Raw genomic sequence first — 13,208 nt, forward strand, 5'->3', positions numbered from 1 at the left:
CTCAGGAGAATGTACAGACTGGGTCAACATGGTGTTAATCACTAGACATGCAAAAACAAGAACGTAAGCAGAAAATGTATGCCTGTGCAGGGTAGCCTAGTGGTTAGAGCGTTGGACTAGTAACCGGAAGGTTGCAAGTTCAAACCCCCGAGCTGACAAGGTACAAATCTGTCGTTCTGCCCCTGAACAGGCAGTTAACCCACTGTTCCTAGGCCGTCATTGAAAATAAGAATTTGTTCTTAACTGACTTGCCTAGTTAAATAAAGGTAAAAAAAAAAAAATAGGCCTGAGGGAAGTAAATGACCTTGTCCTATGACTAGCGTTGAGACATACAATTGTATGTATGTATGTATGTATGTATGTATGTATGTATGTATGTATGTATGTATGTATGTATGTATGTATGTATGTATGTATGTATGTATGTATGTATGTATGTATGTATGTATGTATGTATGTATGTATGTATGTATGTATGTATGTATGTATGTATGTGCCATTACAGGCTTGGGGAGAGCCATTGTGTAGTACCATGAGTACCATGGGACAGACACGTGCATTTGTGTATGGATAAGCCACCAGTAGAATCGGTAAACAAGCAAGAATTGAGACAGAAAGATAATGGTGGCAAGAGGCCAAGGGGTGTTAATCATCTACGTAGAGGGGAGTGACCATGTGTGTTATCTGAAAGTGGAAACCTATAAAGCCTGAGCTCTGTGGCAAGAGAATTCAGTTCTTCCATGGAATTGCTCGGCTTTGTTACTTTGTAGTAAAGTCTCATTGAATTTACAAGTTCCAGTATCTGAAATATTTAGATTCAATATTCCACAACACACGCTACACGTTTTCATTCCCCCTGTCACAAGGGATTTATGGCTGATTTACTTCAATTGCACTTTATTGGTACTATAGTATTTTTTAAAATTTAATCCCTTGAGATGGGAAATCATGTTTTTTCTAATGAAGTTGAACATGTGCTCTTTATGACAGAATGTTAAAACTAGGTGAAGGATGTACTCTATTCGTGGAAATACTTAATCAACCACGGTTTGTATACATGTAGTTATCGTGTTCCTTTACTACTGGTCTGTAGGCTGCCTTGCACGGTAGTAAAAACCCTTCCACCTGGCCGGCGCTTTTTTTGCGTTTCTGGGCTCGCCTCTGATCGGAAACAAGGAATTTTCAAAAATGATTTGACTAGAACACGGAAGTAGGTTTGAAGACGACTCTAGCACAGTTTCTAAACCCAGAGGTGCAATCATAGAAATAAGAATTAATTCTTATTTGTATGGGCGTCTATGAATTAATTCTTATTTGTATGCGCGCAACATCGCGAGACTTCCGGGAACGCTTGTGAAACAAACCAAACAGACCATGCTATGGTTTGGGGTTTGAGAAATCAATGATCGAAGTGAAAATTCTTCCTTAGTTGTTGAACATATTATTACTCTACACTGTTGAAGGTGACAGGTACGTTTTCATTTTCGTCAAAACAACGTTTTGATTTGACGGTCTGCACATGCGCAGTTCGGCCCGAGACGACATTTGACCCGATGACTCTAGTTTGGAGTTTGACCCGTTCTACCAGCAAAAATAAGGCTGTGACCTCGAGGATTTTCCTTAAAAAATAATAGTCCCACAATGAAGATCGTGAAAAATAATATAAAATGTTATACATTTAGACCATTTGTAAGGAAATGTTAGCAGACTTAGAATTTTGTTTAACAATATTAAAAAATAAATAAAGTTAGTCGCCTTTATAGCTCAAGTAATATAGCATTGACATTATTGTTAACAGCACTTCTGGTTTCAAAATCTACAAAGTTTATATTCAGAGGAGCATCGCTGCAGATAATTTTGTATGGTGCAATAAATAATAGTACTTAACAAAACATTGTTGACCATTCAGGTGTAAATATTTTTTTTATAGAAAAAAAAACTTATTTTTAAAATACTTGTAATTACTATTTGTATGATAACTAGTATGAAATATTTTGATAATTGTGCACATTTTCCATCATTTTCACAATAATTATACATTTACAAAATGTACAGGATGGGACATTTATTTTGAAGGATTTCAAAAATCGGTCACCCGGAAGTACTTATTTATTCTTGCCCGCTTCACCGTCGGTTTGATTTTGCATACCTTGTTAGAAATAAAGAAAGATCAAGTGACTCAACTGAAGAGGCTACCTAACTCTCATTTGACTGAAAATGTCTAAACTAGATTTGTTGCGTGTGTTTTTAAATGAGCGCTTAACTGCGGCTGCGGCGGAGATTTTCGGGGCCGTTGAGAAAACGGTAGTGGAGTATCAGGAGGAGAATCATCGGCTTCGTGGACTGCTGCGGATTACACCGGGGATAAAACTATGCAAAAGAGGTTCGTTTGTAGATCTACTGATAGTTACCTATAGTTCTACTAAATTCGCATACTGTTTAGGCAAATGTTCTCCATTTGCTTTTCTTCATACAACGATGGATCTGATTCTGAATGCTGATAGCTTAAAATCACATTCCAATAAAATGTTATTAGTCACATGCGCCGAATACAACCGGTGTAGACCTCACAGTGAAATGCTTACGAGCCCCTAACCAAAAATGCAATTAAAAAAAATACAGATAAGAATAATAAATTAAAGTAATTAAAGAGCAGCAGTAAAATAACAATAGCGATACTATATACAGGGGGGTCCCGGTCCAGAGTCAATGTGCAGAGGCACCGGTTAGTTGAGGTAATATGTACATGTAGGTAGAGTTATTAAAGTGACTATGCATAGATGATGATAACAACAGAGAGTAGCAGCAGTGTAAAATGGGGGATCTAGGTAACCATTTGATTCAGGAGTCTTATGGCTTGGGGGTAGAAGCTGTTTAGAAGCCTCTTGGACCTAGACGTGTGGCTCTCCAGTACCACTTGCCGTGCGGTAGCCGAGAGAACAGTCTATGAATAGGGTGGCTGGAGTCTTTGACAATTTTTAGGGCCTTCCTCTGACACCGGCTGGTATAGAGGTCCTGGATGGCAGGAATCTTGCCACCAGTGATGTACTGGACCGTTCGCACTACCTTCTGTAGTGTCTAAGTGTCGGGGGCCGAGCAGTTGCTATACCAGGCAGTGATGCAACCAGTCAGGATGCTCTCGATGGTGCAGTTATAGAACCCGTTGAGGATCTGAGACCCATGCCAAATCTTTTCAGTCTCTTGAGGGGGAATAGGTTTTGTCGTGCCCTCTTCGCGACTGTCTTGGTGTGCTTGGACCATGTTAGTTTGTTGGTGATGTGGACACCAAGGAACTTGAAGCTCTCAACCTGACGGTATCCAGCCGGTGTCTAGTGCACAAGTTACCATCCAGCTAAATTTATGACATTAAAATGGCTATTTACTCTGGTCCATTTGACTTCTTTATCCACTGTCTCATCAGCCCAACCAGGTAATTTATAAACTTGATCTCCACTATAAAAGCATCTAGACATCATCTCACATTTCCTTTAGACTATCATTTTATTTTCAACATCGGAGATTTGTATAAACCTTGCTGTCTGTCTGTCCGACATTTGCAACATTGTTTCAATATTCAGATTCGATCTCCAGCTGTCCTATAGTAATGGTGTCGGGATGAGACAGGCAGGCAGCTTTTCTCAGCCAGTCGAAATCATGAATCAGTATAATTTCATGGATATATACAAATAACTATCAATAGAAAACAGGTAAAACTAAACAAAGTGCATCTAGTTTGCTGTCTTTCCAGCTTCAGTTTGAAGTGATTTGATTAGCTGTGTTGTTCAGCTCCTCTGAAAAACATTGTCCTGACGAGAGAGCATATTTTCAATGCCAGGCGAAATCGCACCTCATTAGCTCATTGTTATGGATGTGTCAAAATAAAAGTCACTAGAAAACACCTTAACCAAATGCAGCTGCTGCTGTTATTCTGTTTGCACGGTTTGATGTGGCTATAAGTTAGCCCTAGGTGGCTAGCTAGCAAGAAAGGGGGATAAGAATGTTTCCAGCAAGTATGGCAATGGAACATTTAGATTGAACGACTGGGTCGCATCTCTGGCAACCGATAGAATGTCCAGCCGGGCTTGTGTAGCAACCCTAGATTTGTGTTGGAATTAGGGTTTCAAAGGTTTGGTAACTTTCCGAAAAAGGGAATCTGGGAATTTTGCTTAAATTCATCAAAAACGTTAGCTTATAACAGTGAACCTTTTCTGTGGGATACACATAAGGCAATTCTAAGTCTTTGCAACCCTCTGCATGCACAGTGCATTCTTCCATCACATGTACAGCTGATTCTCAAGATCTTGCACACTAATTAGATGCTATTGAGCCCACACTACGAAACCATCTGAGCCAAGGACTACTTGCTGTCTGGTAAGTTGAGATACTGGGTGGGGTGAATATATTTTATATGACAATTTTTTGTTAACTAGTAAATAGTAGCATAGAGCAAAGTGGGTTTAAATAATTTCTGCTAACTGAAGAGTGTTAATTCACCTGTTTCCATACATGTTTTATTTATCTTACAAAAAGAGTTGTTTAATCTAACTGCTTAACTATTTATATGTACATGGAATTGTATTTATTTATTTTACTATTTTTTGTCTAATCTTTACAGGAAAATACCATTATCTGATTTGTGGAGACATTTCCCTGCAGCTAATGTAGAATGAAAAGCTGTGCACATTTGCAAATACTGTGCCAAGTCATATGTGAAGAATGACAAAGATGCAGAATCTTCTGGCCAAGTGCATAAAGTTCCATCAGCGCTCACAACAAGCAACCTCTGACAAAAGTCCCTTTACTTCTATTCGAGGTGAAAATGATGAATCAGACACCTTATCGATAGCAACAGCTCATGGTCCTGGAATCAGATTTTTTTTTGACTCCATGGAAGAAAGCTGATGAATGTCTTGCTCGAGCTGTGTATGCAACTGGTTCACCTCTGATGCTCACAGGCAATGTGTATTGGAAGAGATTTCTGAATGTTCTTTGCCCAGCATACACCCCTCCAACCTGACATGCTTTATCTACTCATTTGCTAGATGCAGAGTTCAAGTGAAGGTCCAGCAAATCATAGAGAAAGCAGACGGTATTGCAATCATCTCTGATGGGTGATCGAATGTTCGTGGACAAGGAATAATGAACTACATCATCTCCACCCCTCAACCAGTATTCTACAAGAGTACAGACACAAGGGACAACAGACACACCAATCTCAACATTGCAGAGGAGCTGAAGGTAGTCATCAATGACCTTGGACCACAGAAGGTATTTGCACTGGTGACAGACAATGCTGCAAACATGAAGGCTGCTTTGTCTAAAGTGGAGGAGTCCTACCCTCATATCACACCCATTGGCTGTGCTGCTCATGCATTGAATCTGCTCCTCAAGGATATCATGGCACTGAAAACAATGGATGTACTCTGCAAGAGAGCCAAGGAAATGGTTAGGTATGTGAAGGGTCATCAAGTTATTGCAGCAATCTACCTCACCAAGCAAAGTGAGAAGAATAAGAGCCACATTGAAGCTGCCCAGCAACACCCGTTGGGGTGGTGTTGTCATCGTGTTTGACAGTCTCCTGGAGGTGGAAGAGTCTCTCCAAGAAAGGGCCATATCACAGTCTGCCGATATGGACAGCCCCATCAAGAGGATCCTCCTGGATGATGTCTTTTGGGAGAGAGTGGTAAGCAGCCTGAAACTCCTGAAACCTATAGCAGTAACCATTGCACTAAATGAGGGAGACAATGCCATCCTGTCTGATGTTCAGACTCTGCTTGCAGAAGTAAGAAGAAATCCATACTGCTCTGTCCACTTCACTGTTGTTACAAGCAGAGGAAACTGCCCATAAATGCCACAGCGTACATGTTGGACCCCAAGTATGCTGGCAAGGGCATCCTGTCAGGTGCAGAGATCAACACGGCCTATGGTGTCATCACTACCGTGTCTCGCCACCTTGGCCTGGATGAGGGCAAGTTTCTTGGCCGTCTGGCGAAGTACACTTCCAAGCAAGGGCTTTGGGATGGAGATGCAATATGGCAGTCGTGCCAACATATCGCATCAGCCACCTGGTTTAAGGGACTTTGTGGATCTGAGGCTCTTTCCCCTGTTGCTTTCATCATCCTCCAAATTGCACCAACATCAGCCGCCTCAGAGCGCAACTGGTCCTTGTTTGGGAACACACACCAAAGCACACAACAGGCTGACCAATACAAGGGTTGAAAAATTGGTGTCCCTCCGGGCAAATTTGAGGCTTTTTGAACCGGACAAGAAGCCATCCTCAACAAGGTTGGAAAGTGGCAGGGAAGATGAGGCCTCAGTCTGATATTCAAGAGGTGGACATTGAGGAGGTCAAGGGAGGGGGAAGACAACCAAAGCTTTAGTTTCTACACTATCATTTTACAGATGTTTAAAATGTTTTTGGGAGACGCGATGGATCATTGGGGATCATTCAATATTCCCTTTTGTTGTTCAGTGAAATCATCCCATGTGAAGAGTCAACTCATTTAATTCAAGTTAAATTTGAAACTAGTCATTTTTATTTCTATTGGAAGGATTTAATCATTTGCAATTATGTCTAAGAAACAAACCTTTTACCGTCTTCATATATGGTAAATATATCCAATGCAAAAAACATCAACATTTAAATGTATTTTTATACATTTGCATATATTCCCGTTAATTCCCACAAAGTTTCTACCTCTGAATATTCCCCAAAATGTGCAACCCTAGTCTGGACTATATATATTTTTTTGTGAAAATGTCAATCGTTATTTGAATATGTTGGTAATACCCAAGAAGCCGGTATTTGGGGGATGTATTGGCACGATTTGCCAACACCCGTGCCAGTATATCCTCCAAACACCGGCTTCCTGGGCGTTATCACTTAAATATGCAATTTTTCACATGTGCCATTGCAAACTGTCATAAACAAATCTCACAAGTATCTGACACCGCAAGCTCCCAGCTACTATCTAATCAACACAACATTGACATTATCCCACCCCTGGTTAGCCACTATTGGCTTAGAAACACAAACCTATCTGCCAATTCATTTCCAGCAATATTGCCCCTGTCTGTCTGTGGTGCACGTTTGTCTATCAATCCGTGTGTAGCCAGTTGATATAAGCATCTTGTGGGTTGACAGAAATACCTTCCTCAAAACCTTCTCAATTAAATGTTAACTGCAAAGTAGACTTACCTATATGTTATTTGCTAACTTTTCCATGAAATGAGCAAGCAGCAGTACAGAACCATAGCTAGACCTGCAAGTTCCTCTCTCGCCAGATGCACAATTAAAGGGGAATTACACTCAATAATCAATTTGTTCTTCCAAACCAAAAGTATTCTGAAGTGATTTAACCATTGACATGGGTTCAGAACATCCAATATTGTTTCTCTATGAACAATTGTAGTTTTGAGAGTAGTTTGAACATGGAAACAAAAATGACCAAGCGGTGCATATTGCTGTTCATTTGAGAAGGGCGCTCCTCCCTCACAACTGTTGCCGGTTCATGTCACCGGGGCCATAGACTGGTGCCCTGTGGCTCAGCATAGCCGAATCTGCCAAATGACAAGAAGCTGCCACGTGGGGAATCGTAGGTGGCTCGTTTCAGCTAGTTTTATCTTGTTCTTGATACCATGTCTTGTTTTGACTGATATGTCAAATTTGCTAGCTAGCTTGTCGCGATACGAAACCTTCAGCCCCGCCCCTTGGCCGGCAGCGGGGTGCTAGAGGTGGTTAGCTTCAGATACTTTAGGTTATCTCGGTATAACCAGGACCGCTCGCGTAGCCCTGCCTCTCTTTCTATATCGATACGTTGTCCACGTAGAGAGGTCTTTTGCCTTGTCACTCTCAACGGTCTAGCTCTAGCTGGGATGTGTGAACCCCACGTTTATCCTCTAGACTCTTTGTTTCACCACTAATTGGTCTTTGAGTTGTTATTAAGCACTAGTCCTACCAGTCTCTATGATTTCCCTGTGGTTGAGTATTTCCCTTCTGTGATGTATCTAGTTTAAAGTGTGAAGACCTTTAGTCAACTTAGTCTCACTACTCTGCCCTTCGGCTATGTATCGCTTGGAAAATAAAACTTAGATCGATAAGACAATTAATGAATCACTACTGCCGCAAGTGCAACAAGACGTTGCTCGTGTTTCCGCCATTACAAGCAAATCTGTCCAAACATCTATCGAAAGTGCATCATGTGCAGAGAAATGCACAGTTTCACTGACCAGCTCGCAGTTCATCTCTCGTTGTCCGATCTACGTTAGGTATGTATGCTAGCAGCTTAGAGCCCACACACGGAGTTAACTAGATTATGCAAACATGGGTTCATGATCAAAAGCAACCATTAGCCAGCTGATTGTTTAGCTATGGGTGTGTTCATAACTTAAATCACCCATTTAAAGATGTTGCAACTTTTTTGTTAAAGTTGCAGCTACAATGAACCCACCCACTCCTCCCTCTAATACCGCTGGTCCAAGCCAAAGACCAGCCCAAAGCCCCTTCACGCTGGCAGCTAGTGGGAGGATGACTGAGGAGAGGGTGAATGAGTGCCACCTAGCCGTGACCAAGTTCATAGTGAAAGGGCTACACCCCTTTGCAACAGTGGAGTCCAAGGGCTTTAGGTAACAGTCTGTCAGTATTCATTTTTAGGATATGGTAGTATAAAAGGGTTGTATGTTAGTCCCATCACTCTACAATACACAACAACACAATAATTAAATAATGATAATTCAACACATGGAAACTTTTTTTTTTTACTGTAGGGAGATGAGCAAGGCGGCAGGGTAGCCTAGTGGTTAGAGCGTTGGACTAGTAACCGAAAGGTTGCAAGTTCAAATCCCTGAGCTGACAAGGTACAAATCTGTCGTTCTGTCCCTGAACAGGCAGTTAACCCACTGTTCCTAGGCCGTCATTGAAAATAAGAATTTGTTCTTAACTGACTTGCCTAGTAAAATAAAGGTAAAAAAATTAATTTAAAAAAGGCACTCAACCACAAAAATACCCCTCCCTCCAGGAGTTACCTCAGTGACACATTCATTCCTACCTGATGTGGTGTAGAAAAGTGATCACTGAGCTGAAGGACGTGCCAAAGCTGGTGTCGTGTCTTTGGCTATGCCGGATTAAGTGATATGACATGATATTCTATAAAATCCTTTCTCCATAATCAATATTACCTGATTGAGCAATACAAAATTGGGTTTCACTATTTATTTACTAAATACCTAACTAATCACACAGAATGAATCATACCTTGATTACAAATTACGTCATAAAGGAAAATGTCCCTAGCGGGCGGAACAGATATGACAGCTGGTTACACAAAAGAAAAGGGGCTGGGTTTGAGTGAAAGAGCGGGAAGACTGAGGGACAAAGGAAGAAGCTGTGCTATCGTAAATACAGTATTTTATGCATTCTAAATTACCGCCCATTTGGAAAAGGAAAATGCAATAAATATTTTGGTAGGCTGGTGGTAGATTGAAGGCTGGATGGTAGATGGAAGGCTGTGTTGCCAAACCGAGTCCTTTGAAGAATGTCTCTGGTGGTCAATTGGATACGTTGTAGTAACATCAGTGTGTGATAGACGGGATACTCTGTCTGTTCCTTCCTAACCCTCGTTTGCAGCTGCTGTTGCTAACTCAACGGCTAGGAGGTATCACTTCTGTAGTGAATAAGAGTTCAAAGTTCATACCATTCGCAACCAAAGCTCACGCTGATGTTGGCTTCGTTCTGTAGTTATTATCTGAACCATTCTGACATCGGACCGTCGTCCTCATACCCTCGGAACAGGAGGTTATATTGTCGTCAAGGCTTTATATTGGAAGGGAGAGGAGGGCGTGTTTGAAAAGTTTTTTAACCCATGTCCCTTCACAGGGGCGGGCCACTGATTGAGCAGAGCCCTAACCTTATGAAAACCCAAATCTCTCATTTGGTAGCTAAAATTACATTTAATCTCTTCACCAATCATTTTATATTCAAACATGTAAATTGAACAACAATTCCATGTGAATCTGATAATTTATGTGTAGACTTTCCACTGTAGAGTTTGTCATCTTATCATTGATGAGAATGTCTCAGATGACAACCGAACTGACATCATATTCATTAAGTACCACCGCATATGTTCAATTGGTCGGATTACCAGAATATAGTTAATTTCCCCCCACCTTCTGATGTTCCCAGGATCTCTATGTTAACCAAGAGGTTTTCAAATTTCACATTAGTAGGGTAGAGAGAGGAAAAGGGGGGGAAGAGGTATTTATGACTGTCATAAACCTAACCCCAGGCCAACGTCATGACACTGGCCATCACATCAGACGGGTGGACCAGCCTCAGGACCACTATCTCACTGTTAGTGTGCCACACAAGCCAGGGGCAGTGTAAAACAGAAGTTCCTCCAGCAGGACAGTGTACAAATTGCAATCTGGCGAAGTAGTGGCAGAGGAGATTTCTGGAAGAGTTTGAGATAGAGCCGAGGAAGATTGTAGCCGCAACTGTTGATAATGCTGGCAATATGGATGTTGCCATCAAGTGGCTACACATCCTAAAAATAGGACGCTTTGCGCACACATTGAATCTGGCAGCACAGAAAATCTACTAAATGGGCAGCCTGAAGCAGAGCAGTGGTCGTGTGGTTCAAGAGATCCTCGATGTCCAAAACAGTCTTGAAGGAATAGCAGCAGCTCCTTGGTAAGAAGCCAGTTCAATCTATTAAGGTATTATTTAGAAATGTCCGCATTTAACAATTTAATTCAATTTTCAAGTAATTAAATAATTAAATGCATGTTTTGTTGTTGTTGTTTCAGGTCTTCCCGCAACACTCACTCATCCTTGATGTCAAGACCAGATGGAAATATCCAACGATGGAGAGATTCATGGAGCAGTATCCAGCGATCCAAGCAGCATCCTTGGACCCCACGACTGCGAAAAGCAATGACCAAGGACAACCTGGACCGTCTGAAGGACGAGGACTTCCATAAGGCTGAGGAGTTTGTCCAGCTCATGGGAATCCTCTATACATCCACACTGTGTGTGTCATGTGACAAGAACGCCACCTGTGGACAGCTCATACCCATCCTCCACAAACTGGAGGAGCACTTCACTGTGAAGATACAACGTTTGTGGCAACCGTCAAAGAGAAGGTGTGGGAGAACCTCTCCGAGCGCTATCAGGATGAGTACATTCAAGCCTTCCTGCATGAGACCGCAGCAATGGACCCCGGATTTAAAGGGAGGCCGGTGAGTGACGCCACCTGGGACAGGCTGAGGAAGGCAACTGTTGAGGCCAATGTGACAGGAGTGACACCAAGGCTGTCAGAGGAGCCGGCGCAGACGGACACGGAGCACCAGCAACAGGAGGAGGAGTCTGAAGGAGAAGGAGAGGAAATGGAGCAGTCCCTCCATTGTACAAAACAAGGAGTGCCTTGGAGGAGCTGTTCTCAGAGGAGGACAGGGAGTTGAGGTTGACGATCCAACAGGACACCTCGTCCCTCACCCTCAGCGAGCGTGTTGACCTAGAGGTGGAGTTCTACGAAGGCCTGCCTCCCATCCCCATGGCTGAAGATACTGTGATGTGGTGGGAGAAGAGCTACTCTGTCCCTCCTCACAGACATTGCAACAAGCTACCTCTGTGCTCAAGTCTCCTCCACCCCTAGAGAGGGTATTTTCGACAGCAGGGAACACAATAAGCTAGGACATGCCCCGACTTCTGCCAGAGAAGGCAAATATGTTGATCTTTCTCCAGAATAACTGCTAAGAACTGTTAGTCCTTCTGCAGCCTACCTGCAGGCCCCACCCGTGTTGTTCTATACCACTGTCTTTTCTTTTATAGCCTACCTGCAGGCCCCACCCGTGTTGTTCTATACCACAGTCTTTTCTTTTACAGCCTACCTGCAGGCCCCACCCGTGTTGTTCTATACCACTGTCTTTTCTTTTACAGCCTACCTGCAGGCCCCACCCGTGTTGTTCTATACCACTGTCTTTTCTTTTACAGCCTACCTGCATGACCCACCCGTGTTGTTCTATACCACTGTCTTTTCTTTTACAGCCTACCTGCAGGCCCCACCCGTGTTGTTCTATACCACTGTCTTTTCTTTTACAGCCTACCTGCATGATCCACCCGTGTTGTTCTATACCACAGTCTTTTCTTTTACAGCCTACCTGCAGGCCCCACCCGTGTTGTTCTATACCACTGTCTTTTCTTTTACAGCCTACCTGCAGGCCCCACCCGTGTTGTTCTATACCACTGTCTTTTCTTTTACAGCCTACCTGCATGACCCACCCGTGTTGTTCTATACCACTGTCTTTTCTTTTACAGCCTACCTGCAGGCCCCACCCGTGTTGTTCTATACCACTGTCTTTTCTTTTACAGCCTACCTGCAGGCCCCACCCGTGTTGTTCTATACCACTGTCTTTTCTTTTACAGCCTACCTGCAGGCCCCACCCGTGTTGTTCTATACCACTGTCTTTTCTTTTACAGCCTACCTGCAGGCCCCACCCGTGTTGTTCTATACCACTGTCTTTTCTTTTACAGCCTACCTGCAGGCCCCACCCGTGTTGTTCTATACCACTGTCTTTTCTTTTACAGCCTACCTGCAGGCCCCACCCGTGTTGTTCTATACCACTGTCTTTTCTTTTACAGCCTACCTGCATGACCCACCCGTGTTGTTCTATACCACTGTCTTTTCTTTTACAGCCTACCTGCATGACCCACCCGTGTTGTTCTATACCACTGTCTTTTCTTTTACAGCCTACCTGCAGGCCCCACCCGTGTTGTTCTATACCACTGTCTTTTCTTTTACAGCCTACCTGCAGGCCCCACCCGTGTTGTTCTATACCACTGTCTTTTCTTTTACAGCCTACCTGCAGGCCCCACCCGTGTTGTTCTATACCACTGTCTTTTCTTTTACAGCCTACCTGCAGGCCCCACCTGTGTTGTTCTATACCACTGTCTTTTCTTTTACAGCCTACCTGCATGACCCACCCGTGTTGTTCTATACCACTGTCTTTTCTTTTACAGCCTACCTGCAGGCCCCACCTGTGTTGTTCTATACCACTGTCTTTTCTTTTACAGCCTACCTGCATCACCCACCCGTGTTGTTCTATACCACTGTCTTTTCTTTTACAGCCTACCTGCAGGCCCCACCCGTGTTGTTCTATACCACTGTCTTTTCTTTTACAGCCTACCTGCAGGCTCCACCTGTGTTGTT

The 13,208-nt window shown here is 42.9% G+C and overlaps 1 protein-coding gene across 2 annotated transcripts in view; it reads left to right on the forward strand.

Moving 5' to 3' along the window:
• Positions 1-812: 812 nt before the first annotated feature.
• The window catches only part of LOC115131956 (zinc finger protein 892-like), a 16,033-nt gene continuing 3,637 nt past the window's right edge, over positions 813-13,208 (forward strand). Inside the window, exons 1-2 of one of the 2 annotated variants that reach the window (XR_010464366.1) lie at positions 2,295-2,383; positions 10,807-13,208. The exon at positions 10,807-13,208 is cut by the window's right edge and continues 226 nt beyond it. Coding sequence is in view for 1 of the 2 variants with exons in the window: in XM_029664075.2 (XP_029519935.1) it covers positions 2,218-2,383 (166 nt within the window). In the remaining variant the exon portion in view is untranslated. Of the gene's footprint in view, positions 2,384-10,806 lie in introns of both variants that reach the window. The other variant, XM_029664075.2, reaches the window with a different exon arrangement.

Source organism: Oncorhynchus nerka, linkage group LG7, assembly GCF_034236695.1.
Source record: "Oncorhynchus nerka isolate Pitt River linkage group LG7, Oner_Uvic_2.0, whole genome shotgun sequence".
Taxonomy (NCBI): Eukaryota; Metazoa; Chordata; class Actinopteri; order Salmoniformes; family Salmonidae; genus Oncorhynchus; species Oncorhynchus nerka.